Source organism: Coregonus clupeaformis, unplaced genomic scaffold, assembly GCF_020615455.1.
Source record: "Coregonus clupeaformis isolate EN_2021a unplaced genomic scaffold, ASM2061545v1 scaf0429, whole genome shotgun sequence".
Classification (NCBI taxonomy): Eukaryota; Metazoa; Chordata; class Actinopteri; order Salmoniformes; family Salmonidae; genus Coregonus; species Coregonus clupeaformis.
In genome coordinates, this window is record NW_025533884.1 from 292381 (window position 1) to 305587 (window position 13207).

The 13207-nt window shown below is 39.3% G+C and overlaps 1 protein-coding gene across 1 annotated transcript in view; it reads left to right on the forward strand.

Moving 5' to 3' along the window:
• Nucleotides 1-13207, forward strand: part of LOC121585968 (ER membrane protein complex subunit 2) — a 72906-nt gene that overhangs the window by 24357 nt on the left and 35342 nt on the right. The window contains exon 4 of the mRNA XM_041902341.2: nucleotides 10647-10732. Within this exon, the coding sequence (XP_041758275.1) occupies nucleotides 10647-10732 (86 nt within the window). The remainder of the gene's footprint in view (nucleotides 1-10646; nucleotides 10733-13207) is intronic.

Sequence of the window (13207 nt, forward strand, 5' to 3'; positions counted from 1 at the left end):
GAACCAGAGTTTCCTCTAGGATAAGGGTCTGTAAAGCAGACTGAACCAGGGTTTCCTCTAGGATAAGGGTCTGTAAAGCAGACTGAACCAGGGTTTCCTCTAGTATAAGGGTCTGTAAAGCAGACTGAACCAGGGTTTCCTCTAGGATAAGGGTCTGTAAAGCAGACTGAACCAGAGTTTCCTCTAGGATAAGGGTCTGTAAAGCAGACTGAACCAGGGTTTCCTCTAGGATAAGGGTCTGTAAAGCAGACTGAACCAGAGTTTCCTCTAGGATAAGGGTCTGTAAAGCAGACTGAATCAGGGTTTCCTCTAGGATAAGGGTCTGTAAAGCAGACTGAACCAGGGTTTCCTCTAGGATAAGGCCTGTGCTTTGCTCTATTCCATTTATTTTTATCCCCCGAAAAAACTCCCTAGTCCTTGCTGATGACAAGTATACCATAACATGACTCCAGAACTTATTTATGCTTGCCATAACAAAGGGGTTGAATACTTATTGACTCAATACATTTTAGCATTTCATTTTTTATTAATTTGTAAAAATGTCCTAAAACTAGGGCTGTCAAAAATAGCGCGTTAACGGCGTTAATTAGTTGTTTGCTGTTAATTACGTCAATTTTTTTAACGCATTTCACGCATGCGCAGTGTGACAAATTATTCAGGTCAGGAAAGTGGTTGGGAGCTAGAGGCGAGATGGAGCAAGGTGAGCAAAGTGGGCCTATTGACGGATTCAAATATAAAAAGAATGATGATGGTACAGTTAACAAGTACAAGGTTATTTGCAAGATTTGTAAGAAGGAGTTGTTCAAGCTTGAAGTACCATGTCAACGCCAAACATGCGTTTGCTGGGCCGTCAGATTCAGCAAGTGGTTTGCGCCAGACCACGCTGAATGTTTGCAGGCAATTAACAAAATCAACCTCAGATAATTTGACCAACACAATAGCAAAATGGATTGCAAAGGATTGTAGACCCATTAGCATTGTAGAAGACACAGGTTTCCTTGATGTTTTGCAAGTGGCGTCTCAAGACTCATTCTATAAGCCACCGTCAAGAGCCACAGCCAAAGACAAATATTATGGTGTGTAGTATGTTTCAGCTTGATTTAAAACACCATTATTTGGCTGTGTTAATAAACAGACATAATATGAAAATTATGTATCTGTGTCCTGTTATTTATCTTTTGGTATGCATTTCAGAAAAAAAATTGTTAGGATTCAGGTGTAATTGCAAATAGTGATTAATCATGATTAATCCACTGAAAATTCTGATTAATTTGATTAAAAATTTTAATCATTTGACAGCCCTACCTAAAACATAATTCCAGTTTAACATTATGGGGTATTGTGTGTAGGCCAGTGACCAAAAATGTAAATGTAATCCATTTTAAATTCAGGCTGTATCACAACAAAATGTGGGGAAAAAAATCAAGGGTTGTGAATACTTTCTGAAGGCACCATGATTTTTCACCCCAAATTTATTTTTGATTGAACAACATAAAACATACAGGAGAGAGATGTATTTAAAAGGATGATCATTATTATATATATTTTTAAGTCCCTTGTCCATCCAGTCCTTTAAATACATTATTTTATTTCTATGCAGCATGTATTCATTATTCTTAATAATACAAGTGTGAGGATTGAGGAGAGAGCTCATACTTGAAAGCAATTTCCCAGGATTCAAGGGCTTGTTTATGAAAATGTATTACATTTAAAATGACGAGAGCAAAAAGTTAAGACCACCACACTTTTACATTTTACATTTTAGTCATTTAGCAGACGCTCTTATCCAGAGCGACTTACATGAGCAATTAGGGTTAAGTGCCTTGCTCAAGGGCACATCGACATATTTTTCACCTAGTCGGCTTGGGGATTAGAACCAGTGACCTTTCGGTTACTGGCACAACGCTCTTAACCACTAAGCTACCTGCCGGCCCATGTTTTCAAATATAACATTGGGAATTTAAAACCACAATTATTTCTAATTAGTGTTTAATCCAGTTTGTTTTAAGATCTGATTGATTATTTGCTAATCCAGTATGTGATAGAATGAGGTTATTCTGTTTTACTCATTTTAGGACTGAAAGGTAATTTAGTGAGTTATGGGTTTCTGGGTTGATGACGAACGATGCCTAGATAGCAAACAGACATGATTTTAGGACTGAATGGTAATTGAGCGGGTTATGAGTGTCTGGGTTGATAAGAAGCCATGCCCAGATAGCAGACAGACTTTATTTTCCCTGTTCAAGATATTCTCCTATGGAAGTGAAAAGTTTGAAGTGAATGCCAACAGTTGAAAATAAACATGCTAGGAGAGCAGATGGGGCCTATTCCTGTTGAGGCATCACTTAGGCCCATCTCCTATTCTTCCTATGATCCAGTAGAAAAACAAGAAAGCACCTTATGTTACTGTCAGAACTAATACTGTATTAACAGTCTATATGTCAATGTATCATGTTTTGATGTTCCTATATGTTTTGGATTGGAATTCAATCAAATTTGCATTTTGGAAAATATAACATTGTTTCTGCTTAGTTTGAGTTAAATCAAAAGATGCACTTAATCTGCAAAGAGCAGGAACCAATGGCATTAGCCTATACGTTTGCATTTAAATTCAATCAAATTCGCATTGTGGTAATATAACACTGTTCCTGCTTAGTTTTTAATTTAAATGAAAATGTGCATTTTCACTGCAAAAAGCAGGAACCAATGGCATTTCTTCCTACTGTTCTGTACTGATTGAATCTGGCTAAATGTACTATTGAAGCCTAGTTAATGTCCTGTCAGTTTTGCTCATACCTGCTTAAAATTGAGTGATTACATAAAAAAAATAATGGGTGATGGGAATAGTATATGAGGATGTTTTGCAAGGTTTCCCTATGCATTGCAAAAAATACTAGATTACGTAAAGTTGTCCTATCACCTGCTGCCTGTGAGAAAGACCATGACTGTAGTTGGATAGGTCAAAAGATCTGGGCTACAGAACAGACTTTCCATCTCATCCAGGATATCACTTCTGTCATGAGTGTGTGAAAAAACAAACTCCAGTTCCCTCGTAGAGAAGGGAGGAAAAAAAACTCACCGTAAAGAGCATCCTGCTTCTCCTTTTTATAGTAGCAAGTGGTGAATTGTGGGTAGCCACAAGGCAACATGGTCTTCAACCACGTCAACTGCCGATTTTCACATCATTTCTTCAGGACTGTGTTGTTGATCTTTTATCATGGATACCATGAATGGAAACCATCAACTATCCCTCCTGCCCTGCTCTGCTCTCAATGGTCTGGGTGGACTGGAATGCGTCATTAAAAAAACACTGCATATATAGGTGCTGTGCTTGACATCTCAAAACCATTAATGTTTTACATGGATACCGTATATTTGTTTGTGTTTAAAGGGGCAGTGCAGTCATAACGTCGATTTTCTTTTTTTGTATGATATTTCCATACTATGAGGTTGAAATAACACTCAAATTGTGAATTTATGATAATGCCCTTTTACTCCTGGAATTTCAGCCTTTTCAGGTAGGATGGAGTTTTTCCCCAAAGAATGACAAAATCAGATCTGATTATTCTGAACAATGACCAGTTGCTGGTGTTGAACTTTTGTGACATTGTTTAAAAAATGTTGCAGTCCACTAAGCCTAGGAAATGAAGTACACCAAAATGGTCAAACCTGGCTCTCATCTAAACATTGATATTGTCCAGTACGTTGTAGTAGATTCGCCCCCTCTCTACTCTGATCAGCTGTTTACTTTGAGTTTCACTTTCTGCCAGGCCCAGTTCATCGCCTTTCTGCTCTAATCGCTCATAGATACTACAAAGTGTTGTCGCTGCCGTTCCAGTGCTTTCATTGTGTCGCTGATACGGGTACTGCAGAAAGTCATATCCATCACTTTTTTCTGCAGAACACGGAAGAGCGAGTCATTTTTATTGAAAATTCCATCATAGGCCATAAGCAAAAACCAAACAAGGTGGCAGTCTCTAAATGGATTGCTAACTGTTCCTTTTTTTCATGGGTTGCTAACTGTTCATTTTTTTCATGGGTTGCTAACTGTTCATTTTTTTCATGGGTTGCTAACTGTTCATTTTTTTCAGCCAAGTCAAGTAGTAGTTCCATATAGTTGCCCCTGGGCCTGTTTGATGAGCTGGCACTCATCGTTGCCTCGAATTGCCAAATCCTGTTTACCTAGGTAGCATGATGTATCATTCATTAGCTAGGTCTTTCAAAATCTTACAGTTCTCTTTTACCTTTGCATTGTGCATGCTGATGTTCAATCTCCGTCGTTCATTCAATGCGTGTTACACGCTGATATCTGGTGGAGTACAGCAGGCAGGGGAAGCTTAGTCGGCTTCTAGCAGCGCAGCCACAGAGCCAGTCTTTCCGTTGATACCACTCAGATTGAAATGATCGTGTTATTTTCTCCCTAGCTTTGATGTAAGTCCCTAAGCTCAGGTGTAGGTCTTCCATCGATTAATAGCCCGTTTTGCTAGAAAGTTCTTCTTTGAAAACTGTTTCAGATGCAGTATGTTAGCCATCCTGATCAGCTTACTTTAGCTAGCAGTAAAAAACGAACGTAACCTCCAAAAGGCGGAAGATAATGTGTGACGTCCACAGGCAGGAGCGAGCTCTGCCTGTCCTCTGCCTATCTCATTACTTATTTCATGCCAGTACACATGCACATTTATTATTTGGGTGCAATGAAAATGAATGGAACATATTGAAACATGAAAGGCAGCGAAGCTCTCTGACTGCCTTTCGACGTCCGTGGTTAAGAGCGTTGTGCCATTAACCGAAAGGTCGCTGGTTCTAATCCCGAGCCGACTAGGTGAAAAATCTGTCGACATGCCCTTGAGCAATGCTCTTAACCCTAATTGCTCCTGTAAGTCGCTCTGGATAAGAGCGTCGGCTAAATGACTAAAATGTAAATGTAATGTCAATGAGTTTGAAGGGTGGGAGAAAGGCACACAGCGAGGCTGCCTTTCCCCTGGTCTCATTGCGCAAATTTGGGAAGTACAAGTTCAGAAATCGATTTTATCATGCAGAAAAAACATTACTTCTATTTTTATTCATTTCACAGAGTAGGCACTGCCTACCCTGACCGCACGTCACTCGGGCTGTGTATGTTGGGCGGCAGGTAGCCTAGCGGTTAAGAGTGTTGGGCCGGTAACCAAAAGGTCTTAACCCTAATGTCTTCTGTAGGGCATATAAAATCAGCGTTGCGGAAAACGCAGACGGAATCACTGAATCCAGATTTTAAAACGGAATTCAGCAATATTCAAAAAATGTATTTAACTTATTAGACAATTAATGAATCATAAGATATGAACATGCATCAGTGATTCTTATTTTCCTGCAACCTCTGAAACGGCACAGGAATGTCTCTGTCTGTGTGTTGTGTGCAGTGCACGTATGTCTAGTCTGCACTTTGTGTAGCCGTTAGCGATAATGCTAATGATAATAATCTGCTGGTAGATGGAAAGGCTTTCCCCAAAACCTTCTAAACTAAATGTTAACTACAATGTAGCCTATGCCTACCTGGCAGAATATCATGATTATTTGCATCAATCCAGTGGCCATTTGTTTTGCAAACTCACATGAGGGCTACAGAAACACAGCTAACCAAACAACGGTCTCTGGCTGGTGCACACTTGCAATAAAGGGTAACTACACCCAAAATGCAACATTTCTTAGATGTTTTCCCAGACCTCAAAAGTGGTCTCCCAATGTTGTTTAAGCATTGTTGTGATTTAATAAAAATATAAAGAATTGAAAAACTGAAACCTGGAAAAACAAAAAGGAGAAAACGGAATTTGGAATAAATAAAAAAATGGAATCAGGCACAATATATAACAGACTTTATAGGGGCCTACTCCTGTAAGTCGCTCTGGATTAGAGCGTCTGCTAAAATACTAAAATGTAAAACATTTCTCACCTAACTATCTTAAAGACATGCTTCGCCACTTTGGCGACTAAGGGCTTGATGTGTCAATGTGTAATTCATACATGCATAATCTATGAGCAGAATTACTGTTTTAATATAATAATATATGCCATTTAGCAGACGCTTTTATCCAAAGTCATGCGTGCATACATTTTACATAGGGGTGGTCATGAAATCCCAAGTTTGAAAGCGACTGTTTTCTTGAAGCTGTGCTGCGCCATTTTCCCTACATTTCCTCCCACGTGGGCCAGCACCCTAGCAATTCGAGTTCTCGCCAATGAGCTTCAGCCTCTCGCATTTGAGTGACAGCTGGCAAGAGGCCTGCCCAGCGTTATCTGCAGGGTGGACCCAACGGCACAGTGGAAACAGCAGAGACCGACCAATAGAGAGACAGCAATGACGTGGTGCACATATCTGCACATATGTGACGTAGTACGCAATTTTCAGGGGACCACTTTTGGCTTGTGAGTGCTACTTTCAGAACTACTGGCAAAAAAAGTATACAAAAGTACCGGAGAATCTCTAAGATGAATGCACTAACTGTAAGTCGCTCTGCATAAGAGCGTCTGCTAAATGACTAGAATGTAAATGTAACATTTTATTTTCATTAAATAAACACAGATTGACGATATACAGTGATTTAAAAATACAATTCCAAAGACCGCATGGGGTACATCCGATCCCCTTATTGTATGGGACACTTTTAAATGTGCCTTTAAAGGCCATGCAATTCAGTTCTTATCTCTAAAACAAAAGCAATTTAGGTCAAAAGAGTCCATATTAACAAAGGAAATGGAAGGACTAACGGTACAGATAGATAGCAATAAAAACTATACCATAGAGGCTCAGAATAAGTTAGAGGAAAAACAAAAATAAATGGAGGAACTTATTCAAAAAAGTGTAATATATTATAAAAATTTAGCGAACTGGATGAAATATGGGGAAAAATGCACCAAATTATTTTTGATATACTCAAGAGGACCGTTATTAGCATGTTTTAACCACTCCTATATAAATGGTAGATTATCAGACGCTCAACAAGGTCTGATTTCATAATTACTGAAACTGGATCTAAGTGGTAAATATAAAGTTGGAGGCCTCTTACACTTCAGTGTTGTGATGCAAAAATTCTAGCAAAATGCTTATCGTGTAGAATTAAAAAGCTATCAATAACATAACAATACTTTTAGCAAACATGTTTATCTTTAAATTAGAAAGGTTCAGAACTTTTGTGATGCATCACAGCACAGTTGAAAAATAATGGCAAATAGAAATCCAATATGGATGATGTTAAGAGATAGATGGGAGGAGCTGAAGGGTGGGACTAATAACAACAAGATAACAAATGTAAAATATACTGTGTGTCAAATGTATATAGGTTCAGAACTTTTGTCAAACAGCACAGTTAAAAATATATGGCAAATAGAAATCAAACTGGATGGACATCAGAAATAGATGGGAGGGGTTGAGGAAGGACAGGACTAAAAATAAACAAAATATAACTATTGTAAAATAGATTGTGTCTGTAAAATGTACAGTGGGGAGAACAAGTATTTGATACACTGCCGATTTTGCAGGTTTTCCTACTTACAAAGCATGTAGAGGTCTGTAATTTTTATCATAGGTTCAACTGTGAGAGATGGAATCTAAAACAAAAATCCAGAAAATCACATTGTATGATTTTTAAGTAATTAATTTGCATTTTATTGCATGACATAAGTATTTGATACATCAGAAAAGCAGAACTTAATATTTGGTACAGAAACCTTTGTTTGCAATTACAGAGATCATACGTTTCCTGTAGGTCTTGACCAGGTTTGCACACACTGCAGCAGGGATTTTGGCCCACTCCTCCATACAGACCTTCGGGGCTGTCGCTGGGCAATACAGACTTTCAGCTCCCTCCAAATATTTTCTATTGGGTTCAGGTCTGGAGACTGACTAGGCCACTCCAGGACCTTGAGATGCTTCTTACGGAGCCACTCCTTAGTTGCCCTGGCTGTGTGTTTCGGGTCGTTGTCATGCTGGAAGACCCAGCCACGACCCAACTTCAATGCTCTTACTGAGGGAAGGAGGTTGTTGGCCAAGATCTCGCGATACATGGCCCCATCCATCCTCCCCTCAATACGGTGCAGTCGTCCTGTCCCCTTTGCAGAAAAGCATCCCCAAAGAATGATGTTTCCACCTCCCATGCTTCACGGTTGGGATGGTGTTCTTGGGGTTGTACTCATCCTTCTTCTTCCTCCAAACACGGCGAGTGGAGTTTAGACCAAAAAGCTCTATTTTTGTCTCATCAGACCACATGACCTTCTCCCATTCCTCCTCTGCATCATCCAGATGGTCATTGGCAAACTTCAGACGGGCCTGGACATGCGCTGGCTTGAGCAGGGGGACCTTGCGTGCGCTGCAGGATTTTAATCCATGACGGCGTAGTGTGTTACTAATGGTTTTCTTTGAGACTGTGGTCCCAGCTCTCTTCAGGTCATTGACCAGGTCCTGCCGTGTAGTTCTGGGCTGATCCCTCACCTTCCGCATGATCATTGATGCCCCACGAGGTGAGATCTTGCATGGAGCCCCAGACCGAGGGTGATTGACCGTCATCTTGAACTTCTTCAATTTTCTAATAATTGCGGCAACTGTTTTTGCCTTCTCATCAAGCTGCTTGCCTATTGTCCTGTAGCCCATCCCAGCCTTGTGCAGGTCTACAATTGTATCCCTGATGTCCTTATACAGCTCTCTGGTCTTGGCCATTGTGGAGAGGTTGGAGTCTGTTTGATTGAGTGTGTGGACAGGTGTCTTTTATACAGGTAACGAGTTCAAACAGGTGCAGTTAATACAGTGGAGAACAGGAGGGCTTCTTAAAGAAAAACTAACAGGTCTGTGAGAGCCGGAATTCTTACTGGTTGGTAGGTGATCAAATACTTATGTCATGCAATGAAATGCAAATTAATTACTTAAAAATCATACAATGTGATTTTCTGGATTTTTTTATAGATTCTGTCTCTCACAGTTGAAGTGTACCTATGATAAAAATTACAGACCTCTACATGCTTCGTTAGTAGGAAAACCTGCAAAATCGGCAGTGTATCAAATACGTGTTCTCCCCACTGTATATAATGTGTATAAACTGGAAGTAGAAGCCTAAGTTGTTGTTGTTCATTAGTTTACTCCAATTAGACAGTACCAGTCAAAAGTTTGGAAACCTACTCATTCAAGGATTTTTCTTTATTTTCACTATTTTCTACATTGTAGAATAATTGTGAAAACATCAAAACTATGAAATAATACACATGGAATCATGTAGTAACCAAAAAAGTGTTAAACAAATCAAAATAGATTTTAAATTCTTCAAAGTAGGCTTGATGACACCTTTGGACACTCAGCCTTCTCTCAACCATCTTCACCTGGAATGCTTTTCCAACAGTCTTGAAGGAGTTCCCACATATGCTGAGCACTTGTTGGCTGCTTTTCCTTCACTCTGCGGTCCAACTCATCCCAAACCATCTCAATTGGGTTGAGGTCGGGTGATTGTGGAGGCCAGGTCATCTGATGCAGCACTCCATCATTCTCCTTCTTGGTAAAATAGCCCTTATGCAGTCTGGAGGTGTTTTGGGTCATTGTGCTGTTGAAAAAACAAATGATAGTCCCACTAAGCGCAAACCAGATGGGATGGCGTATCGCTGCAGAATGCTGTGGTAGCCATGCCTTGAATTCTAAATAGCCTAAATCAGCGACAGTGTCACCAGCAAAGCACCATCACACCTCCTCCTCCATGCTTCACGGTGGGAACCACACATGCGGAAATCATCCGTTCACCTACTCTGCGTCTCACAAAGACATAGCGGTTGGAACCAAAAATCTCAAATTTGGACTCATCGGTCCAAAGGACAGATTTCTGGTTAGAGCCACTTTGCGCTGTTCTGTGAAGGGAGTAGTACACAGCGTTGTACGAGATCTTCAGTTTCTTGGCAATTTCTCGCATGGAATAGCCTTAATTTCTCCGATCAAGAATAGACTGACGAGTTTCAGAAGAAAGTTATTTGTTTCTGGCCATTTTGAGCCTGTAATCGAACCCACAATTGCTGATGCTCCAGATACTCAACTAGTCTCAAGGCCAGTTTTATTGCTTCCTTTAATCAGCACAACAGTTTTCAGCTGCGCTAACATAATTGCAAAAGGGTTTTCTAATGATCAATTAGCCTTTTAAAATAATAAACTTGGATTTGCAAACACAACGTGCCATTTGAACACAGGACTGATGGTTGCTGATAATGGGCCTCTGTACGCCTATGTACATATTCCATTAAAAATCTGCTGTTTCCAGCTACAATAGCCATTTGCAACATTAACAATGTCTACACTGTATTTCTGATCAATTTGATGTTATTTTAATGGACAAAACAATTGCTTTTCTTTCGAAAACAAGGACATTTGTAAGTGACCCCAGACTTTTGAACGGTAGTGTAAATATATAAATATATTTACAAAAAAAGATATTGGAAATTATGCAGACAATTACATTGATGGAAGCTACAATCTATTTGCAATATTAAAACTGATCTACCCCTTAAAAATATAAAAAAATATATATAAAAAAAGACTGCATGGGGGCTTTAAGTAATAGAAAGTGTATGTGTCCTGTATGTTTGTAACATTTTGCAGGCAGCCAACTCTAATTGCACCTCCCCTCTGCCCACTTCCCTTGCAGACTTGTCTACAGGAACTGAAGAGGCAGTTTCCAGGTAGCCAACGAGTGAAGCGATTAGCGGGAATGCGGCTGGAGGCTTTGGAAAAGTAAGCTACATAGTCTCTCACTGTAACATGGCTGAAAGACTATAGTGTAAATCCATTTGAATTCAATCACTTTTTGACAGCACCCCTTTTGTTTAGAAAGAAACCTTCCATACATATTTGCCCATTGCAGAAGTGCTCAGATAGTGACTTTGGACCTGAATGCCAAAACATTCAAGAGATAAAGGTGCTCGGTTGAATGCATTCAGTTGTGCAACTGACTAGGTATCCACTTTCCCTTTAATTTCCCTTTCAAAGTTGACCCATTGAGACATCCGTCTTCATCACTGGAAAAGATAAACAGTTGAGATGTGTATATAATTCTTCTCATTTTGTCTGTCATAGTTGATGTGTACCTATGATGAAAATTACAGGCCTCTCTCATCTTTTTAAGTGGGAGAACTTGCACAATTGGTGGCTGACTAAATACTTTTTTTCCCCACTGTATGTTGTAGTTTAGACCCTATTTTACATAATCTAAGGTTTTTGTGTTGTGCCCGCTATCAGTTGAGACACAACATTCTCTTGAACACAGGGTGGTTGACATGTTTTGGCTGATAAATGTACTAAAATGGTAGTAATTATAAGAAAACATTGCTGTGGTCTGAAGGGATTTGTCCATTATACGAATTCTATTTCTATGATTGAAATAACACTAGGGCTGTCCCCGACAAAAAAACAAACAATCGATTGGTCAACATTTTTAAATGTATATTTTTCCATATAGACATACCTGTGTGTTTTAATCAAATCAACTATATGCACTGAGCTTGTCTGATGCTTTAACCATTTACACTCGTACTCGTATATGGGTTGAAAATGGAAGATTTGGGCACTAATAAGCGCCTAAATTGGAATGTAGTGGCTGTACAGTAACATGCTATACATGACGTCAGACCTCTGACTGACAGCCGTTCTGAATTTGAGCACCGTGCGCGACAAGAAGTTGCCCCTTCTCTCCCAGTAATTGGGCAACTTTTGCAAATGTTTTGTTGTGTGAGTGAGAGAAATGCTGTAAATTTAAGATGACACAATGCATTTTGAAAGATGAGACGTTGAGGAGTATAATAAATACCTCTGATGTCCTACAAGCTAGCCAAACACCGTTCAGTCCAAATGTGCACTTCACATTGTTTGTAATAATATGCAAACCTTAACACAAAATATTGCTGATTTCAAAGATGATTGTCACCAAAAACGTTATTAATTCACATCGTCTCCCCCGTCTCACATCTCTCCCAGTCAAGATAATATTTGCTATATTTGGTATCGAGTATCGTTATACTAAATGTGGTATCGGAGTCAAAATTCTGGTATCATGAAAACACTAGCACACACATCTCAATGCACTCATGACTCCTTTCTATACGCACCAAAATTACAATATTTTTCTCTGAATTGCCTTGTGAAAGCCTAACACTACAATTTTATTTTATAATTTAGCTAATCATGTTGGCAATAGAACAAGCTTTCAAGTCATGCCCACCTGACCCAGATTGCGATTTAAAATGAACCGTTTTTGGATTGCGAAAACAACAACAGTAATTGTGTGATGGCGGGGATGCAGGGTTGTGTTCCAAATGAAACAACTACAAGTGTACTTGCTCTAGTTCCTCAACGGCACAGCTAGGAGAGCTCAAATAAGTACCTTAAAGTTGAACTCTAGAGTCATAAGTGCGTTGTAATTGCATAGGAACTGCACACTTTGGAGAGGTGTGTGGCCATTTGGAGACACCAGTTAGTCCTCTCACTCAAACCCTTGTAATTTTTTGGTCTTATGTTTGCACATACCCCACATTTTCCAGGAATAGTTTTATCATGTTACTGAATGTATCCGGAGTATTTTCAGACTTCGTTGCGGTGAAAAGTACACTAAATGTAAAATACACAAAATCAGCTATGTAATGTTTAGATTGTTTTATCAGGTGAACTGTTGTGTACTCACCTTTGGTCTAACAATTTTCCCATTATCTCCAAACTGTTCCGTTTCAATTGCTACCATGGTTATGCATATGCTTTACATATTTCTTCTGTGAGAAACATTTCAATTTAGCCCTATCCATATAGGCCAATTCCCACGAGTGTAAAGGATTAAGCCTACTGCTTGATAAAATAATTAAGACCCTGGCGTGACGTTTTGATAACCATGTAAATCTCTCTCGAACAAGTTGACTTTTATCAATATATTCGGCTCTATTTATTCTTTCAAAAATGCTAATTAGCATCAAAGTAGACATCATGCAAGACTGCAAATCCTTGCAAGGTCTGCACATCATCTCTAGCTGATACCTTTGCTAATAGGTATTATGTCAATTTAAAACTTGCACAAGACAGTTCACAGAATTGTCAATTTAAAGAAATGTTGCCAATTTATTCAATACTACATTTAGCTAAAATTAGATCGTTAATTCAGAGGTTCCTTACCTTTGCTGTGATTCGGCAGTCTCGTCCAGATCATCATGGCATTTGTAGTTTTTT